The 19,259-nt window shown below is 48.1% G+C and overlaps 1 protein-coding gene across 1 annotated transcript in view; it reads right to left on the bottom strand.

The window, feature by feature from the left end:
* Positions 1 to 18,008, bottom strand: part of LOC138510845 (zinc finger protein 25-like) — a 191,769-nt gene extending 173,761 nt beyond the window's left edge. Inside the window, exons 1-2 of the mRNA XM_069626520.1 lie at positions 17,483 to 18,008; positions 12,402 to 12,457 (exon numbers count right to left, since the gene is read on the bottom strand). Coding sequence (XP_069482621.1) covers positions 12,402 to 12,457; positions 17,483 to 18,008 — 582 coding nt within the window. The remainder of the gene's footprint in view (positions 1 to 12,401; positions 12,458 to 17,482) is intronic.
* Between the last annotated feature and the right edge of the window lie 1,251 nt (positions 18,009 to 19,259).

Below are 19,259 nucleotides of genomic sequence, written 5' to 3'. Positions count from 1 at the left end.
AGAGTTAGGGATTTAGCTTAATCTTAAACCTTTCAGTGGACACATCAGATGTGCTGCTGAAGTATAATGAAATCCTGGCTGAATTATAATGCAATCCTGGCTGAAGTATAATGCAATCAAGTGTGGTTTCAGACTTGGGGGGGAAGAGTGTTAACTGCTTTTAACATTGTAGTTTACCAGAAATTCTGGTAAAGTAGTGTACAATGTTAAAAAGCAGTTACCCAGTCTCAGCCTGCACCCAGGTGATGTTTGGGACTGATGGAAGCACTCGCGTCTAAATGTTGCAGCCATGGTTGTCTCCATGTTTTGAAAACTCCCACGTTCCGGGTTTTCAACATTCATTTGAAACACCCCTTATTCAAAACATGAAGGAGTCAGTAAAAAAGCCAATGCTGAAAAGCCTATTTCGCAAAAGTAGTAAGACCCAAAGGGTAAGAGCGACTGTATAGCAGACCATGCCAATGTAGGATACTCCAGGATTACCTTCAGTCAAAATTCACCCACTGCAATGTCCCTAAATTCAGATTGCAGAGTAGTGTCCGACTGAACCTCAATCAGCTCTTCCTGGGCATCAAATGGATGATGCACCACCTCCTCTGCCAGAAAAGTCTGCATCACCCAGTCATTAATGCCAGCATTTATTTCAGGGAAGTATTCATCAAAGCTGGACCTTAATGTTGCTAGGTGGCTTGCCCGGCTCCAACTGTTCATTTGCAAAGGTCTAGCTTCCTCTTGAAGGCAAATACGTTTTTATTAATTCTTTTCTCTGTGTTCCCATGTCCACAGGAATGCCCCCAAAGGTGGGATTGGGAGTTTCTGGGGTGGTGAGTTCTAGTGGTCTTAGTTTCCTTTATAAAATACACAAATCACATAGTATGTCAACCAGACAATGTATCATTGTGTACAGCTTAAAGGGGGCCACCTGACCCAAAGCAGCATACTAGGAGATGTATTCTGGAACAATCAACATTATAAACACACCTCTAGTTTAGAGTGTAGAGAGTGCTTGTGCTGCAATTTCAAGCACCCTGTTAATAATGTCCAGACTTAAAACACTTGATCAGCATTCAGTGAGTAAGGTAACCTTATAAAAATAAAATGCAGCTTTGCATAAAATTACAGAGAATTTTGGGATTATCAGGCACTGGCAAGCGGGCTCTGCTGTTGCTGTGGGAGAAGTGAGACTTGCAATGGCGACAAATTTAAGGTTAATAGCTGCCGTTTATCACAAGATGGCAGGCCAGCATAGATCTTAACCACTGAATGCCCACTGAACAGCTATAAACCATTCTATGTCAGCAAGAGGCTGATGTAGAGTAACCAGTGTTAGAAAGCAATGAGGTAATTATACTGTCCCATATCCCGTGGGAGGTGATACCCCCCCAAGACTCAGTGAAGGCCCCTCGTGTCAAAAGGTTGAAAAGTCCTGCCGTCTCAGTCCCCACAGTCCTAACTTCTCCCCCGCTTAGAGTGGAAGCAGTCTGCGGCACACAGTTTGTAATGCAAATCGCACATTTTAAGCGTCAGGACAAAAAAGAGAGAACTGAATACATTGCTGAGGTAAATGAGTTCTGACTGGCAACACTGGTAATACCGTATAGAGCCACATTATTGCACCGCCCAACTATGAGTTTGAGGGCAAAGGTGGAGGAAAATCCTCCAGCAAAAAGCTGGAGGTATTTCCTCCACCATACCGCCCAAAATAGAACTATTGTAAAGTGGATTACCAGGTTTCAGACCCGTAAGATACCCCTGTCTCCTCAGGTGACTCAGACCCCCACCATTCCATCCTACATAAACTTGAAGCCCCCAGGCTGTTGATCTTCTATTCTACTTTTATTCTACCCATGTAGATCCAGGAACGTCATACTCCTGTTACTTTCATGGATTATTTTACTTCCTGTTCCTTAAAGCCAGGGGTCTTAAACATGTGGCTCTCCATATGTTTTGGACTACGACTCCTATGATCCATCACCATTGGCTATGCTGGCTGGGGCTGATGAGCATTGTAGTCCAACACATCTGCAGAGCTAAAGGTTGCAGAACCCGGCGTCCAAGCAGAGGCCTGGAACTCCATACTGCCACAAGCACCTTATCATTTGACTCTGGCTCTGAAATAGAGACTTTATGCCGGCCCTTTACCCACAAACACTGGTTGTTAATATTATACCTTGGAGATGCACGCGCTAATAGCACTAGTGCAAGAAACAGACGTTCAGGACGGGCGGTAAAAAGACTTCTGTGGGTTGTATGCGCCTATAAGTTCACAGGGTTTGGTTGACCAGGGAATAGCACACGAGGCATGGAGTTGGGACAGGATGGCAGGTTAGCTGCTGGCAACCTTTCAGGTGGTAACCGTAAATCCATGAAGAGGGAGCGGAGATGTGCAGTGCTTCTTTGCCCCCCTGATTCTCTGATTTGTCAGAGCTACATTTTCAAAGCCTCTCTCTGAATGGAGCATGAGTGCATTCATCTCTCAGTTGACTCACATAGTTATTGTTCTGTCTGCGTCTTTCATTTGTTATAAAACAGCACCCAAGGTTGTTGGCTCTCAGAGGGTAGGGAGCCTGGGACGCTCGAAGGACAATGAACTGGCAGCCAGGGGGTTTTAGCAATGCGCTACTTTTGTAAACAAAATGAACCCCCAAAAAATCTTTTTTTTGTGACTGCACCAGTAAATCATCAAGAATCGTTGACTGGGAGAGAGGCTGCAGGAGAGCAATTCACCCTTATTTGTATGGTACAGTAGCACAGATAGGAGAAAGAGGTTGGTTGGCTCTCGACTTACATCTACCTGTTCAGTAGCACACCTGGGAGTGGGTAGTTGAACTGGCTTTGGGGTCCCCGTTTCTCTGTGATAGCATACTCTTCAGGGCATACTTTTTTTAATGAACATTAAATTGCAACTGCATGTGTATACCAAGTGTTTAATTTGTAAAACAGTAGGTGTCTGTGCCCAAATATGTTCTAGCACTTCTGTGACACTTGGGCAGTTCCATACCACTGCTGCCACCCAGGGTCGGACTGGGACAAGAAATAGGGCCGGTCACCCAAAAAAACAAAAAAAAGTGGCCCACTGCTCGCCTCAAAAAAGTGGGCCACCCCTCGCCTCACGACACTTGACCTCTGATGATATCACCGAAAGTGATGTAATTTGACCCCACACTAAAGTGACATCCCGGGAAGCGATTAAACACAACCTTTCACCCCATGACAAAATAGGAAGTGGCATCAAATAGCATTGTTCCTATGTAAACTACATTACGAAAAATATGGTTATGATTTCACTAAGGTGATATACATTTCATACAAGAATGGATCACCATACGTATCATTAATATCTGTGTGTATAGATCCATATTGTCAAATTACTGTGACTCCAAGCAGAAGTCCAAGGCCACATGATAATATGGTATTATATAGCACTTAGCCTTAAGCTCTTTTTTATAGAACAAATATGCATACAATATCACCCAACCTGTGTTGGTACTCATATCGACCCAAGAAGGATGAAAGGTTTTTGAAGAATAAAAAATGAAAAAATGAATTTGAAAAAAATGAATTTTTCCCCAAAATGTTTTTCAAACCGACCCAAGCATGGCCTGAAACCGGCCCTTACTCCCCAGGGACGATTTCAGCCCGGCCAGGGGCCAATCCGACCCTGCTGCCACCACCCATAGTGCGACAGAGGCCGGTTCTTTGTGGGGCCTCGGGCTCCATTAGGAGTCTATTCATGAAGACAAAAAAAAGCACACACCTTCTTTTGCCGTGATGACCATCATCAAGGCAAAAGAAGGTGTGCGCTTTTTCTTTTGTCTTCATTAATAGGCTCCTAATGGAGCCCGAGACCTCACAAAGGCCCGGCCCCTGTCGCACTAAGCATGTGTGGCAGGGGCCGTGGATCGGGCTGCTGCTTGTCAATGAAGCAACAGCCCGACCCTTTGGTCATTTAACCTCTTTTTTTTTCTTTTCAAACTGTGGATGCATGCCCCCCCTGGGCATGAGGCTGTGGCCCACCAGAGGGGCGCGCCCCACAGTTTGAATACCGCTGCGCTAAACCCTCCCCTCCAGGACCCTACGCCAATGAGTCCTAGAGGGGAGGGCTTAGTCGCACATTTTCACCATTATACCCGGCCGGAGAGAAGTGATGCAGTATCGATGGAAAGGGCCATCGATGCTGCATAACTTCTCTCTGGCGGGGGGGGGCCTCAGCCCCGACTTGCGGGGGTGGGGGGGCTCGGGCCCCGTAGCCCCCCGTACTCTGCGCCCCTGCCAGAATGCAAGTGAAAACCAAGGACTGGCTCATATCATCAGGCTTGAAAAGGGCTTACTGGGCAGCTATTCCCTTGTGAGCTTCTCCTTTGGTCTGTCACGCCTCTGATCTTTGACTACATTGTGAGTCATTTTCCTCTGGTCAGTCACCCTTCTGGTCCTCAGCGGGTTGCTGTCCTCTGGTTCGTGGTCCATCAGATCTCTGGTCATTGTCTTCCCTGTGAGTTTCTCCTCTGTGCAATCATTTCTCTGGTGCTTAGCATGTGGTGCCTTGTTGGCTTTTTCAGTTGCTAGTTGATGGTCAAAATCCATCTACATTCTACCATTATCTCATGTAAGACTTAGCGGGGGCATCCCAATGCTGCATCTCCCCCTCCTTCCTTGACCCGTACAACCTGCCCTGCTCGGGCCAGCCCACCCCCCACCACCGGCCAGCATCAGCCAGTAATTCGAAACCACCTGAAAGAACACGCCAGACAATTTTGTAAAGGTTGGAAGTGTTAATGCCACAGCAGCTTTATTTGTATAAAGTCTTAAAGTTATCTTACAGGCGATCCATAATTCACCACACCACAGGTTTTCTACGCTGTGTGAGGCTACCTAGGTATGCGTCCCTTGTTCATCCCCCCCCCACCGTCCGCGTCCGTTGGACGCCTCAGTTTGAGCCCGGCCCTTGCTATCAACTTCTCTCTACCCATGGCCATTCAATATGTTCCCTTGTTTCACACTTCTTGACATTTCCTGTTCCCATGTATCACACTTCTTCACATTTATACCCCCGTTGCTCTAAGGTACCTGTTAGTAACCCCCCCCAGACACTCTGCACAGTGTCCTATGTCTAGTTCTAGCTAAAACAGGCAGCCACGCGGTGCCACGCTATTACGTAGGTTCCTATACAGTCACCACTTTTCGGTGCCCCAACACAACTCTTACCCCACATCACATATTCGTTCTTAGCCGACACCACCTTCCGGTGCCGACTAGCACGTTTCTACCTGCCTCTACAGTCATCGCTTTGCGATGTCCAGCTGTCCTAGCGCACATTTCTACACTACACTGTGCTCCCGTCCCCAATTGTGCCACTTCTACCCTAGCCCTACCTCCAAGCTTCGGGCCCCAGGTGTCCACATACCGGCTTACTGTCCCCCGGGCAGGACATCGCCTTAATACCCGTGCTCCCAGTGCCCTCCCCCTGGGCCCTCGTCCAAGGTCTTACCCAGCACCCTCACCCCCGACAGGTTCCGTAAACCTAGCCCTAAACCTTCCCTCCCCCCAGCTTGCTCTTCCCCTCTCGCGGTGCCATGTTCTTTTGCATTGGGCCCCCCCCAACTTTCTCCCCCTACAGTTCCCTGTGCTCAGTTCTCCCTGAAGACTCCCACCCCCGTTCTCTCATTTTTCCCCAAGTACCCCCATCTGTTTGCCCCCCAGCCTTGCGCTTTCCCCCCTCTTCACCTTCTTGAACCTTGTGCCCCCCCGGTTCCCTCTTGTCATCCCTCGAGCCCAACGTTGCCCCCCCACATTCCTCTTTGTATCCTTCCTTCCATTATCCCTTCCCCCCACCTGTTTCTTAGACAACCCCGCTTGTGCCACTATACCTTCATCTCAGTCCCCCCCCAACTTCCCTTGTAGATCTTTGTTTTCACCTTGTTTTTCCATTTTTTCTTTCCTCCGCCCCCCCATTTTTTGAGGTTGGAAATGGCTTCCAAGTCCCCTAAATCCCTCCCCTTTTTTCCCAGGGCCTCCCCTGAGTCTAGTACTCTTGGGGCGCCGTAAGATCTAATCTGTTGGCTGAGCATTCCCCTATGGGCCTGCCAGTACTTTGCTAGAGGGATCGACCTGTGACTCCTCCAAGACTCTCTGTCTGCTTCTGGCGGCGGAGAGTTCCCCCCAGCCTGCGCAGGTCGCTCCTCTTACAGCGCTCATGTTCGCTGCTCGTCCTCCGGTCCTCCACACCTGTACCCGCCTGCGTGTCCCCGCATTTGAATTGTACGCGCCATACTGAACATACTTAGATGCGTTATTGTGCTCTACCCCCTGCAACCGCAAATCACGGTGTCCGGTACCGTGCCCCTTAATATTGTGCCTCCCTCGCCCCCTGTTGCACCGGACCGAGCACCCCACTCCCCAGCAGCTCTCTGCTCGGGGTGCAGGGGCTCGAAGGGAATGTGTGGTACTCTGTGTGGTCTTGCTTCCAACAGGGCAAAGCGTCCGCCAACCGGGGTGTAAACCGCGTGCAACGTTACCTTCTATATTCCCCCACCCATTTGTTCACTCTTCCCTTCGCCACTTTCCTGACCAGCGCCCTACCACTGTTTGCCGTTTCCTGCCCCCTCCTGGATGCCCCTCCTTTGTCCCTCCTCGTACGCCAGCCAGAGCACCCCTCCCCTGAAAGGGAGAGGGGGATCGAGCCTACCCGCCCTATTTTAACCCCAATTGCCCAGACCCATCCGTTTCTGCATTGCCAAATGTAGCAAACCTACTTGTTTACTTTTCCTACTAATAGTTTACCCACTACTGTGGCTCATGTCATCTTGCTTCCAAGGCTAGCATATTGCCCTTGAATTTATAGTCCTGCAATGCTCGGTGATTAAAGCGACATGTGTTTTGCATTTATATAGGGCCTTAGTATCATTGGTATGATCTCAAGGCGCTGGTTGGTTGAACGCCCTTGGGAATATGATATACCGGCGAGGGAAAGTAGAGGGATGGGTGCCCTTAAAATTTGCGATGCGATCTCAGTTATTTAATGCCCTTGCGCATTACCAGATTGAGAATATGGGCCTGGTTGGTTGGTCCACTGTGCAAAGTTGAGGAATAATCACTGATTAGTAAGGGAGGCAATACCTGTCCTAGCCCTTTCCAATGTCTTGTCCGGAAGCCAACGCTGGCTTACTGTATTCTTCCCCCTGTGTCTTCTGGCTTCTTCCTAGGACCCCCCCTTGTGGGTTGGAAATTTGTTATGGTAGATTCTCTATGCCCCCTACAAGGAGATGAACATTTCATTAAACCGCACTTCCACGTATGGTAGCGTTGCTTTAAGAAAATTAATTAATGTGTTGGTTTATTCGAACTGTGCGCGCCATACCGGACACACTTAGCTGTGTTCTTAGAGCCCTGATCCTTGCAACCCCCATTCACGGTGCCCAGTTCCGTACCCTTTAATATTATACCTCACTACGCCCCCCGCTCCATCGGACCGAGCACCCCGCTCCCCAGCACTCTCTGCTTGGGGTGAGGGGGCTCGAAACCAATGTGTGGTGCTCCGTATGGTCTAGCTTCCGAAAATGTACCCGCCAGCCACCCTCTGTCGTTTTTCCTCGTACACCTGACTTGCGAGGTGCACCTATCCCCTTTCCGAGCCTGACAATGTTTAGAAAGGAAGATATTCTGGAAGATGTGTTGCGCAAGGTGGTAATGGCTTCCCTGTACCCATCTACCACAACCTTGGATCGCATTGCCCAGTACATGCTGTTTTGCCTCCTAGTGGTCCCCAGTAGCTGTTGGTGAACATAAGTGAAGAGGGTCTAGAGGGACATCGAAGTGTCCTCCAGCGCAATCCGGCACACATTTCGTATAACAAACAGTGTCGTCGCATACCAATTGACCTAGGCGTCTATAATTGTATAATTGGGAAATGCTGAAGTAAGCGACCATTGAACTGTAATGCACCATCGATTTAGTTGCCAGGCTCCCCATCCACGGCTAATGAATTACTCCGTGGCCGTAAATCATCCTCTGATGTCTCCTTTAATATTGAATGTTTAGAAGTTGTATGAAAGGCAGCATTCAACAGGGAGGACGGAGTCCCCTTACTCCTGGAAGCACTGCCAGGCGTCAGCTGCGCGGAGAGGGTGGAAGGCGGCGGGGGGGAGGCATGGCCATCTTAAGCACTTTTGGGGCCCTGGGCACGGACATCTTTGGGGCTCCCCTCCACCAAACCAATAGAATGAAGGGATCAAGAATATCTGCCCCGTCCCCCCCACCCTGCCACAATCACATCCCATAGATTGCTATACAGCCCTCCAGCATTAAAATTAAGGACGTATACCCCCGTTAAGTCCCCTTACCCTCTTCATTCTTGCGCTAGTCAGAATGATATACAAGTACCATTTGAAGGCCCACATTATTTTTACGGCTGCGGTTGACATTTCTTATGCATTCGTGGTAATATGCTACCAACTGTAGATGAAAAACCTGTGTGATAAAAGCGCCTGAAGAGCATTTCGACATTACTCAACTTGAATACTCGTCTACCACTCTACTCCTGCATGGCCTTATATATTTTAACTGAAAGCGCAAAGAAAACCCAACACAACACCATGGTTAATCCGCACCAAACCCAAAGTCGTCATCTAGTTGCTATATCGTGTGGCATGGGTAGCCCTTCCGCCGCCATTACCACGAGGCTGCCCACCCCCCTCCTCCTCCCATGTTGCTTATACCTAATATGTGCATATATTTATCGCTGCGCACCGAGGGCCCTGCACTCCCTGCCCATGTATACTACCCGACGCCATTCAGGGGTCATGTTGGCATTCACAGCCGCGCGGAATTCCAACACCCCTTCCCCGAGCTCGACCGCAACCCAGGCTATGCCGCAGCTACTTCCCATGCCTCTCCCTTGGCCCCCTGCCCACCCTACCTCTTAAACCCTGCCGTGTGTTAGGTGATTTATTCTGTTTCAATGATGATCCAAGCGAGTGATACCGATTATTGGTTAACTATTGCTTTGCCCTTAAATTGGCCCTATGTGCTTCTCCCTGTCGTTTCCCCCGCCCCCTTTGTGGTGGCGCTGTGGCCCCGTCAATAGGCACAGTCGCCATTACCCTCTAGGCAGCCCGCGCAACCCCCCCGCCCTCCCTCCTGCGCACCCCCCCCCCCCCCCCCCAACTCCTGAACTGTAGTGGCCGCATCGTGAGTCGCTTCCGCCTCTCAAAGCCAGATGCTCACCTGGGCTCGTTTCCTCATTTTATCACCCCCAGCCACCCCCTTACTCCTCACCATTCCTGCGCTTGCCAAAGCCACTGAAATGGTGCACGGAAAGGCCTCACCAACCCAGTACTACGGCTTCACCCTCGACCTTTCCTATGGTTCAAAAACGCTCCAAAGCTCATGCCTGCTGCCTTTGTTACACAACCGCGCGCTGCCCTACTGGCAGCCCCTTTCCCCAGTGGACCAAAATGCCCTTTCTTTGCTAGTTCCCTCTGTTTGAAAACCGACGCCACTGATGCTCCCACTACCTGGGCGCTATGTTTCCTATGCGTGCATCAAGCAATCTTGGCCTGCTTGTGTGTCGGGGCGTTATACATGCCAGATCAATGGCATATCATATACATGTGCGCCCTCTCATTTGGGCTGAACCTTGCTCGCCATTATCGGCTACCTGACCCGACCACCTTTTAACCCCCACCCCCCCCCACCCTTTCGCTCAAGCTTCCCGCCATTGGCCCCAAGTATGTTGCGGCAATGCTTTGTTACCTTGAAGCAAGCACAGCACGGGTGATCTTCCCAAGGGGTTGTAGTGCCAAACGCGTCCTCACTCGTGCGGTGGCCCTGGCCCCTCAACTCTTTGATCCCACGGGTAAATATGGAGTAAACTAATACGTATGACTATAATGTTCAACATTTACCGGCCGACACATGTGTTTGCACGAAAGTCATGGTGGCCGTTCTTGGCATCCTGATAATAGCCGCACTAATACAAGGCCCACGCTATAGCCCCTCCTCCCCATAACGCCGGAAGCACTACCCGCGTTCCCCTAGCCTCCACCATTGCTCATAGATTCGCATCGCCTCGACGACCGTACCTTCTATTCCGCACTACGAACTCAACCAACCCCATCCTACGTCGACCTCGATCCTTCTGCTGCATCGCTTCCAATGACAACGTACTCCTTTCCTCTGGAACCTGCAACTCCAGCCGCGGGAACCCGGACACCCTCATCATCCTTGAGCTGCACACGATTCCAAGGATCTCTTTTGAACAGAAAAAACAAAATGCGTTCTTGGGCGGGGGCAGGTGCCAAGGAATAGAGAGTGTGTTGGCTGTGCCCCGACCCTTTATAGGGCCTCCCTCTCCCTCGGTTCCCAGCCCCGCCCTTCTTCCAGCGACCTTCCCTAGTTCATCCGGGGGCGGGCTTTTCCCCTGTTTAAGGAGCCCACTCCCCGGTAACCGAGGAGGGGGAGGAGGTTGGCTGGGCAACCCCCACTAAGGGGCAGTGCCCGCCATGCCTCCTACGTCGGCGCGTTCCCCCGCCAGAGCGCTGACATACTCGCGAACATGCCTCATTCCATTTGGGGAAAAACTAGTTCAGTCCGGGTTTTAACTTTGTGTTCTGGGATTTGCAGACCCGGATTTACATACTATAAATCTAGGAGTAAAAGTGCCAGAATACAAAGTTAAAACTGGGACTGCATGCAGTGGGGCATGTTGGCATGCATGCAGTGCTACAACTGGAGTGTCAGAAGAGTCAGTGCGCAGTAATAACAGAGGTCCTGGGAAACTGAATAGAAACTGTGAGCCCTAAATTTTTTCACCATGGCTTACTGGTTTATGACCTGATTTTGCAAGGGTTAGCCTAACATTCTATATGGCATAACAAGGCATGGACATAAGCAGATAAATGTGCCCAACTCGATGTTGTCAAAGTGAAAAAGGTTGTCCACAGTTATTAGGTGGTCTGTTGTGCAATATATGGTAACAGTAAGCACATGAAAGTCGTTCTATATCCCACCTTCACCAGCAACTCCTCTCTAAACCTAACTCCCCCACAGAAACAACAGGTGACACAATGGAATGAACACCACCAGAAGGTATGTGTCCACACTAAATGTCTCTAAATAGTACCCTAGCTCATGAGAGATGCACAAACTCAATCCTCCACACTCCTCAAACACCAGTCCAGCATGCACTACAGTCAGACAAACAATTTACATTACCAACCTTGAGCACACATTATCTACTGCTCCAGACAAAAATGAATAAAACGTACACACCACAGAGAGCCCTCTCTTTTCAAATCTGCACTCATAAAACATTGCTACAAAGCAACCTTACATACTGCTAAGTTAGCCCATACACCACCTCCTGCAGATCCGGAAATTCAGAGAAAAAGTGAAAATGTTAGACAGTGTGCTGTACAAGACATAGCATAACAGGGCATATCAAAGAGATTCACTCATTCTCCTGTGTGGCAGTAATCTGGACAACTCATGTACTTTGGTGACTTGCAGAAAAAAGGGAGGAAATTAATGTTGGCTCTGCTCAGGGCACTGCTTTTTACTAGAAGAGAGTATTCGCCCAGGATCACACAGTTTGTTAAAACAGTGAAGCTGAAATTTTAACCCACTGTACAGTTTTGGCACTAGAATGCCTACCTTTCATGCTGCACTTGGTAAAAAATAGTTTCATGTTGTATTTCTGTCATGATGCCTACCCCCAGGCATCCGGACCAAGTCCATCAGCCCCGGGAGCAGGCATCTAGACATTTAGTAAAACCTCAGCAGCCCCGGCTAGGGGCTATCTGGGGTCAGTCCTGGTGCCTTAGGCGCCAGGCTCATAGTAGGAATCAGTTCTGGCGCCTAAGGCACCAGGCTCATAGTCATTACTTACCTCAGGCAGACCATGCTGCAAATGACTCCAATCCAACATGAAGCCTGAAAGGGACTATTTTTCTACAGGGACTATTTTTTACTCGGGTGTGGTTCTAGGGACTTCTTACCTGGGACTACTTTTGAGGCTATTTAAACCACACCCAACCAGCAACACACGCTTCATGTTATTCTGCATCCAGCAGCGTAACACTCACCGTGCCTGCAGCCTGCATACAGTCTTCTGCCACTCTCGCCTTGAATCCGGAGCTCCTAAAACAAAGAGGAAAGAAAGGGACAATGTTAGAAAACAAACTTATTTCTATTCCACACCTGATTCTGGATCCATCTTGTCTCCGGACCTGTAAAGAACATCATTTCTGCATGCGCCGCACCTCCATCTGCAGCGCCGCACCATAATCACCAGTCTTCACAGCATCCTTCGGGTCGGCGCTGCCTCCATCATTTCTTCGCCGAACTTCGGCACCTAGGAGACAAAAGAAAAACCACAAGGTAAGCCGAGGGAACCATAGACTTACCTGATTTACCACCGGAGGCATCCTTTTGTGACTCTCCATATTTTCGCGTGCCACATCTGTAAAGAGAGACAAAACAACACGTTTTCCTCGTGCAACATTTACCGGACAGCGCCAGGTAATACAGACTATTACCTGAGCGCCACCAGCTGCCACAAGAGCATCTTTTCACGAGCCAGCTGCAAGACAAGAAAGGAAGGGGGGGAACAAGAGTGAACATCGGACATATTGAACTCTATGAACTTAATACTTACTGGTCCTCACCAGGAACCTAAGAGTCAATACTCTCCGGAACTCTCCCGAGCCTTCAAACCAGTGAAGTAACTGGAATCGACGCGCCCCTGTAAATCCACGCAGGATGGAGAGTTCATCTTTCAAGAATATAAGGTGAGATTGCTGTGAGGGCATTTCGGAGGTGATTAGTTGGGGAGGACTGTGGGGGTGCCATCACTTGAATCCACAAGTGGCTAAATCCATCTCTCCACTTGCAGGAGAATATTTCTAAGGGTTAAGCAGACAAGATTAGGAGGGCAGATCCAGTCAGTCATTGCTGCACTACGCATCACGTGGGTGGAAACCGCAGCAGTCCGGGTCCGACCAACGCCCCTGTGGGAGCCAGGTGAGCGTAACAATTTCAAAGACTGCATTAATAGTGCCTTACAGAGAGAGCTCTAAAGTTTCCCATGACCATTTGTGCGAAAGTCATCCAGTCCTGTTTTTGATTGGAATTCTGGAACTTGTAGTTCTCCTAAATTCCAAGTGGGGAAAAAACTTCAAATGCCAGAATCCAGGACTTGATGGTCCTCTCATGCATGGGATGGTAACTTGAGCACTCTGCTAATTTTATTTGCAAACTACACATCACATATTAAAGCAACCCAAACTACATTGTTGCGCTCCTTGCAGCATTTTAGAGTCACTGCCCGACCTGGTGAGTGCCTGCTTTGGCATTACTGCTGTGTGACTTTGCTTATATTGGAAGCTTTTTAAATTGTATTTTCTCGCTCTGCGGTGACCATTTGTGCTCCACCACCTCCCAGAGCCCTCTTCCTGGTTTCCCTCTGCAACTCCCGCCCACCACCCCGACCTCTGATTGGGCCTGGTGTCATTTTCTGTAGAGAGGCACCCAGGGCAGCCCCCCTGCCCGGGCAGCCCTCGACTAAGGGCCCAAGGCAAAGGGCAGCTCCTGAAGAAGCAGAACCAGTCCATGTTTGCCCATGTTCTACTGAGAAGCCTGCCGCAGTCAACCAGCAGTGACTGGGACGGTAACTGTGGTATGGGTGGGGAGTACAGCCATTACTGTACTCCAGTAAAGCCCCACCACTCTGACTACCTACTATAACGCTAGTAATTAGTTCCCTCTTTATTGCTGTGTTCCAATTATAGTTGTTGCCACTACTTGTCTATTTGTATTCTAGGCGTTTCTTCCTCTACTGCTGTGCTACAATTCTAGGTATTTCTCCCACTGCTACTGTGTTTCAATTCTAGGCATTTCTCCCACTGCTATTATGTTTCAATTGTAGGCATTTCTCCCACTGCTACTGTGTTTCAATTCTAGGCATTTCTCCTACTGCTAGTGTGTTTCAATTTGATTAATTCCACCCCCAAAACCCCTCTTAATGCTGTGTTTCAATTCTAGGCAGTTCTCCTACTGCTAGTGTGTTTCAATTCTAGGCATTTCTCCCACTGTTAATGTGTTTCAATTCTAGGCTTTTCTCCTACTGCTAATGCTTTACAATTCTAGGCATTTCTCCTACTGCTACTGTTTTTCAATTCTAGGTGGGTTTCCCCCTGATAGTGTGTTTCAATTCCAGGTTGTTCATCCCACAACTGCTTGCATCAATTCAAGGCTTTTTACCACTTCTGGTACATTTGGAAATGTAGGTTATCCATCCTACTTACCGCCATGTTTCAATTTTAGGTGTTTCTAAGTATTTCCTCTGCGGGCATGTTTCAAATTTAGGTTGTTGTTCCGTTACCGTTGTGTGTCGCCTCTAGGGGTTTCTCATTACTGCTAGATCTGTAACCTAGGCACTCACCCCTTTACTGATACTGTCAAATGGAGTGGCCTAGCACTGCTGTCCCTTCCGCCTCGACCCAGTCACACACCCAAGCCAGACTCCAAACACCACCCCGACTGCCAACGCACACTCGAGCTGGGCACATCAACAACCAAAACCACCGCCCCCACACAATTCTTTCCCATCAGAATCACACTCGCCCAGAGTCACTTGGCATAGTCTGCTAGGGCCAACAGATGCTGGAGACCCACTTGAGTGTGGTCCAAGACAACCACGTCATCGGCATAAGCAGGCCAACTAATTTTTAGATCACCAGCTTTTGGGGAGGCCAGACCCCTGTCATGCAACCATAGGGTCAAGTCTGAGATAAAAAGAATGAATAGAAAGGAGGCAATCAAGCATCCCTAGCGGACACCTCGTTTTATCTTGATTGGGTCCGAAAGGGCACCAGCTCTTGATAATCTAACTCGCATAGAAGTGTTCTCATGGAGTTCGATGAGTATGGACAGGAGATGAGGAGGTGCACCCCAGGCGTTCAATTTTTTCCAAAGCAAATTTCTATTAATGATGTTGAACGCCTGGGATAGGTCAATCCAGCCTCCAAAAAGGGGCAACCCACCTTTCCCTCCCGAATGAGCACAGAGACAACTCAATACCAGTCCATTGAGGGAGGTTGACAGCCCCCTTCTAAGCCCTGTTTGTTGTTTAGGGATGATGCCCTTTGACTTGGCCCAGATCTCCATTTCTGCCAAGATCAAGCCCACAAAGATTTTGCTGTCCGCATCTAAAAGAGATATCGGACGGTAATTCTAGGCAGCCAAACCATCCCCCCTTTTAAAGATGGGGATCACCACTGAAGATCTCCAGGATTCCACAAATTCTTTGGTCAATAGAATGTTATCGAATAGATGTTTCAAAAGCCGTGCCTATAGGGAGGGATTCCTTTCTAGAATACTATTACTAAGGTCAACCGCTCTAGAACTGGACGATTTATTAATCTGTTTTTCAATAGACTCACATGAGAAGGATAAGGCCCATGCACCTCCCAAATCCGTTTTTTGGATTGATGTAATGGAATCACCATAAACCTCTGTAAAGTGCCGGACCCACACCTGCTCCTGCAAGATCGACTCTTGGTTATCAGATTTTAGGCCATCCCACGAGCCTACCAATGACCACTCGTGAAACTGTGAATCAAAAACATGCTTATGGGTCACAGGTTTTTTTACTGTGACCCATTGAGGACTCAATTCCCACAAGAATGCTTGAAAATTGACGGGTTGCAACAAGAGTAGCGCTCTCTGTCAGATAACTGTTTAACTCGTCCAGACAAGTTATTTATGAGAGTCACACCCCCTCTATCAAATTCTCTTATTGCAGAGTTTACTACAACCTCTGGCTGGTAAACTAATTGGACCAACGCCCTTTCTCGAGAAATTGTGGCAATCAATATATCATGATCATCTATATTTCCTCTTGTCACAACAAATTCTGAGCATCTATCAAAGATCATTCCAGATACAAAAAAGTAATCTAATGTAGAAAAGCAGGCACCTTTATGCCACGTGGGTTCACAGGAGAGATCACCCAACACATTTCCATTTAATAACCAGAGATCCCTTTCCCTCATAAATTTTATACAGACTTTCCCATTCCTTGTGCTGGATTTCCTAAGGCCCGATGCTCTATCCAAGGCATCAACACATTGGGAATTTAGATCACCTGCTATTATGAGTTGGTCTGCTGGGAATAAGGAGACATATTGTACAAGATGATCCGATAAGTCCTGTAAAAACTCCCAATGATTGCAGCCCAAAGGGTTCCAGTACAAATTAACCACCAACCAGTGCTCATCTACCTTAACACCCGACATGGTCACTCTCACAATCTGAATACCCTGTCTCTCATTTGATAACAGTTTGGAAGACACAAAAACATAATTTCTACATGCGACAAGCAGACCCCCCGCTGGCCTGCCCCCCCCCCCCCAGTTGCTGGACCAGCTGTTGAAAAGTTGAAAAACCATCAATTCCCACATTATACATCAGACAGGTTTCCTGGAGAAATATCAGATCTGCACTTTGGATGGTCCGAAATCTCATGGGGTCAGAAGAGAGAGAATTAAAACCCCTAAAGTTCCAAGAAAGTAAAGTAAGCTGCCGATTGACTAGAGTCTGTGCTGAGAGATACCCATTTTGAGAAGAACTTGGGTGATAATCTCTGGAACCAGATCCCAAGTATTCGAGGTAGAAGCAACCGGACAACTGGCAAAAGAGCTTGGTCCTAATTCAGGGACTACACCCCGGTTTGCATTCATCATCTGAGGGCACAGTTCCGAAACAAGTATATGCAGCTGATTCCAATCCTCTTGAGCACCCATAATCATTTCTTTCCCCAATCTTGAGTTTAACTGCAGTTCAGCTATATTGGTATTATGACTGAATGTAAAAGTAACCAATTTAATGTCTGCTGTTAAAAAATACTTGAGACAAGGGACAGATCTCATATCCTTCCAAATCGCCAAACGATTTAAAGGAAAGTTGCCAGGAACATTCGGCAGCTTTCTTGAAAGATAGACTTTAAGATCCATCTTTTATAGAGCTGATTTTGGGGCTGGTTGTCGAAAGTCAATGGGATTACCTTTCCTCTGTTGGCTGGACTGAGGATCGGAGACATTGGGCCAGCTGATACCCGGCCCTGCTGCAGGTAATTGTCCTGGAATACTTCCAAAGGCACCCTGAGGCAAATGATTGTTAACCCCGGTTGATTTAAGGCTGCCACCCCAAGATCCTATCCTCAGCCGTAGACTGAGCTGGTAAACTTGAATTCATAACATTAGGTTTAGACGCAGCTTACAAAAAGATAGGAGCCAATTTGAGCAAGGATTCCTTCGGCTTTGCTTTTTGAGGAACTTTTTTTTAAAAAATGGGGGCTATTTTCATTGGGGGACGAGAGGATCAGTTTGAATTGCCACTGCACTTGTTAGTTTCGCCTCCGTCTCTGATGGTACTTCCAGCCGTTCTTTCTGAGTATTTGGAGGAGATTTTACCTTTTTACCCTTACCAGCCTGTGGGAGTCTTGACCCATCAAAGATCTTTGGCATTGTGGTCAACCCTTTCAGGTTTTTAATGAACCGATTAGTATCTGTTGACTGATTTTTCTGGTTTGTCTTCTTCACTTTCTCCCCTGATGTTGGAAGAGGATCAGATAGAGGCTTATTTGCTTTTTTCTTTCGCTTTTTGGTTTTCCCATTTGATTTCTTCTTTTTGGGCTCTTTCTCAAGCTCCCCAGTCCACAAAGACATTTGATCACCCTCTTTAGCCAAACTATCATTGAGTAGTTCGGACTCCACCACTTGTGCCAGGTGAAGAAACTCCTCCATCACTGAGGCTGAAAGCGGGGAGTCAATCATTTTGTCAACCAGTTGAACATTTGCAGGGATAGGACTAATAGCAGCAGGGGATTGTTGAGACAACAAATCAATTTTTTCAGATAAGACCCTGATCTCCTCCCTCGAGTCAGTCCATCTCTCAAGCAAATACTCCAGCTTGGTAGATTGCAGGCTGGCAGTAGAACGTATTTCCCCCATGATCTCAAAAATTGCCTCGTTCAGAGCCGTTTTTTATAGCCACCATGGATATTTCGCTCAATTCCAGGTCTTTTGTTATTTTCAATAACGTTGCAGCCTGCTGCTGCACTTCAGATTTGAGATTTTCAAAAACCTTAACCAGTGAAGTTAGGACAAAATTAAGAGCCATGATAGTGGGAGGCACTAGTTCCTTAGGAGTATTCACCGGTATGGACTTACGAGGGGCCTCAGGATTTACCGGGTTGTCCGGAGATTTAGCACCAGAGAACTGGGTACCAGTTTCTTGAGCTCTAGACATGGGTGCAGTATTCAATGTAAAGGAGGACTCAATCATGTCACGACTTTCCAGTTCTAAGAGTTCAACATCGAGTACATCCGCCCCATCTTGAACATTGACCAGTGAAACCCCTAATCCTATGGGAGCACCTATGGCTTCCTCTGGTGAACCCATAACCTCAGGGGGTTGCACTCTTTCCCCTCTCGCGAACATGGAGCCAATAGTGTTCTTCATTGAGGAATTGTTAGAGTATAGTTCAAGTTAGTGGCACAATTATCCTTCAGTGGGTGACTGAACGGAGTAGAAGCTCCAACTACAGAATTAGCATCACACAATGTCCCTGTTAGACCTGAACAGAAGGGGGATTCCAAATCAGCAGGGTATATGCCTTTTGGTGGAGTAAAGACACCACCCCCTGATTTATAACGTTCAAAGGTGCACTTTCCCCCCACCTTATTCAGTCGGGGTGAGACTGACTCCCCCACAGGAATTGAGGCGATGGCATCAGCCCCTAAAGGGGCACTGCGTAAGTTGTAGGTTTTACACATCTTGGCCTAAAGGGGCTTGTTTCTCAGCAAAAGATACACGTGGGTCAAAGATTCAAAAACCTGCAGTCCCCACTGTAACGTTTTTGAGGCTTATTTCCAGTGAGTTTGATTTTTAATTTTTTTTTTTTTCCAGGATGATATCGTGATAACCTGGGCTGAAGGGATCCCCAGCCAAACTGAATTAGCCAGGCTAAGGAAACCACCCCTGTGCGCCCCCACCCTGCTGCTCAACAACAGGGTAGAAAGCTTAAAATGCTGCCCAGGTATGGTAAAATACACAAAGGCGTGCGAGATCCGCAGCACCCCACCGGCTTTCACACGAGCCGCAGGGACCCAGGCAGAAATGTCAACAAATACTGTCTCTTTAAAGATACTGATAATTAGAAGTGTAATGCTGCGAGCAGTGAATGCTCTAATGGAACACAG

The sequence above is a fragment of the Ambystoma mexicanum genome, chromosome 6p (genome assembly GCF_040938575.1).
Source record: "Ambystoma mexicanum isolate Mex_15411 chromosome 6p, UKY_AmexF1_1, whole genome shotgun sequence".
NCBI classification, from domain to species: Eukaryota; Metazoa; Chordata; class Amphibia; order Caudata; family Ambystomatidae; genus Ambystoma; species Ambystoma mexicanum.
This window is presented reverse-complemented; position numbering and strand designations above follow the sequence as displayed.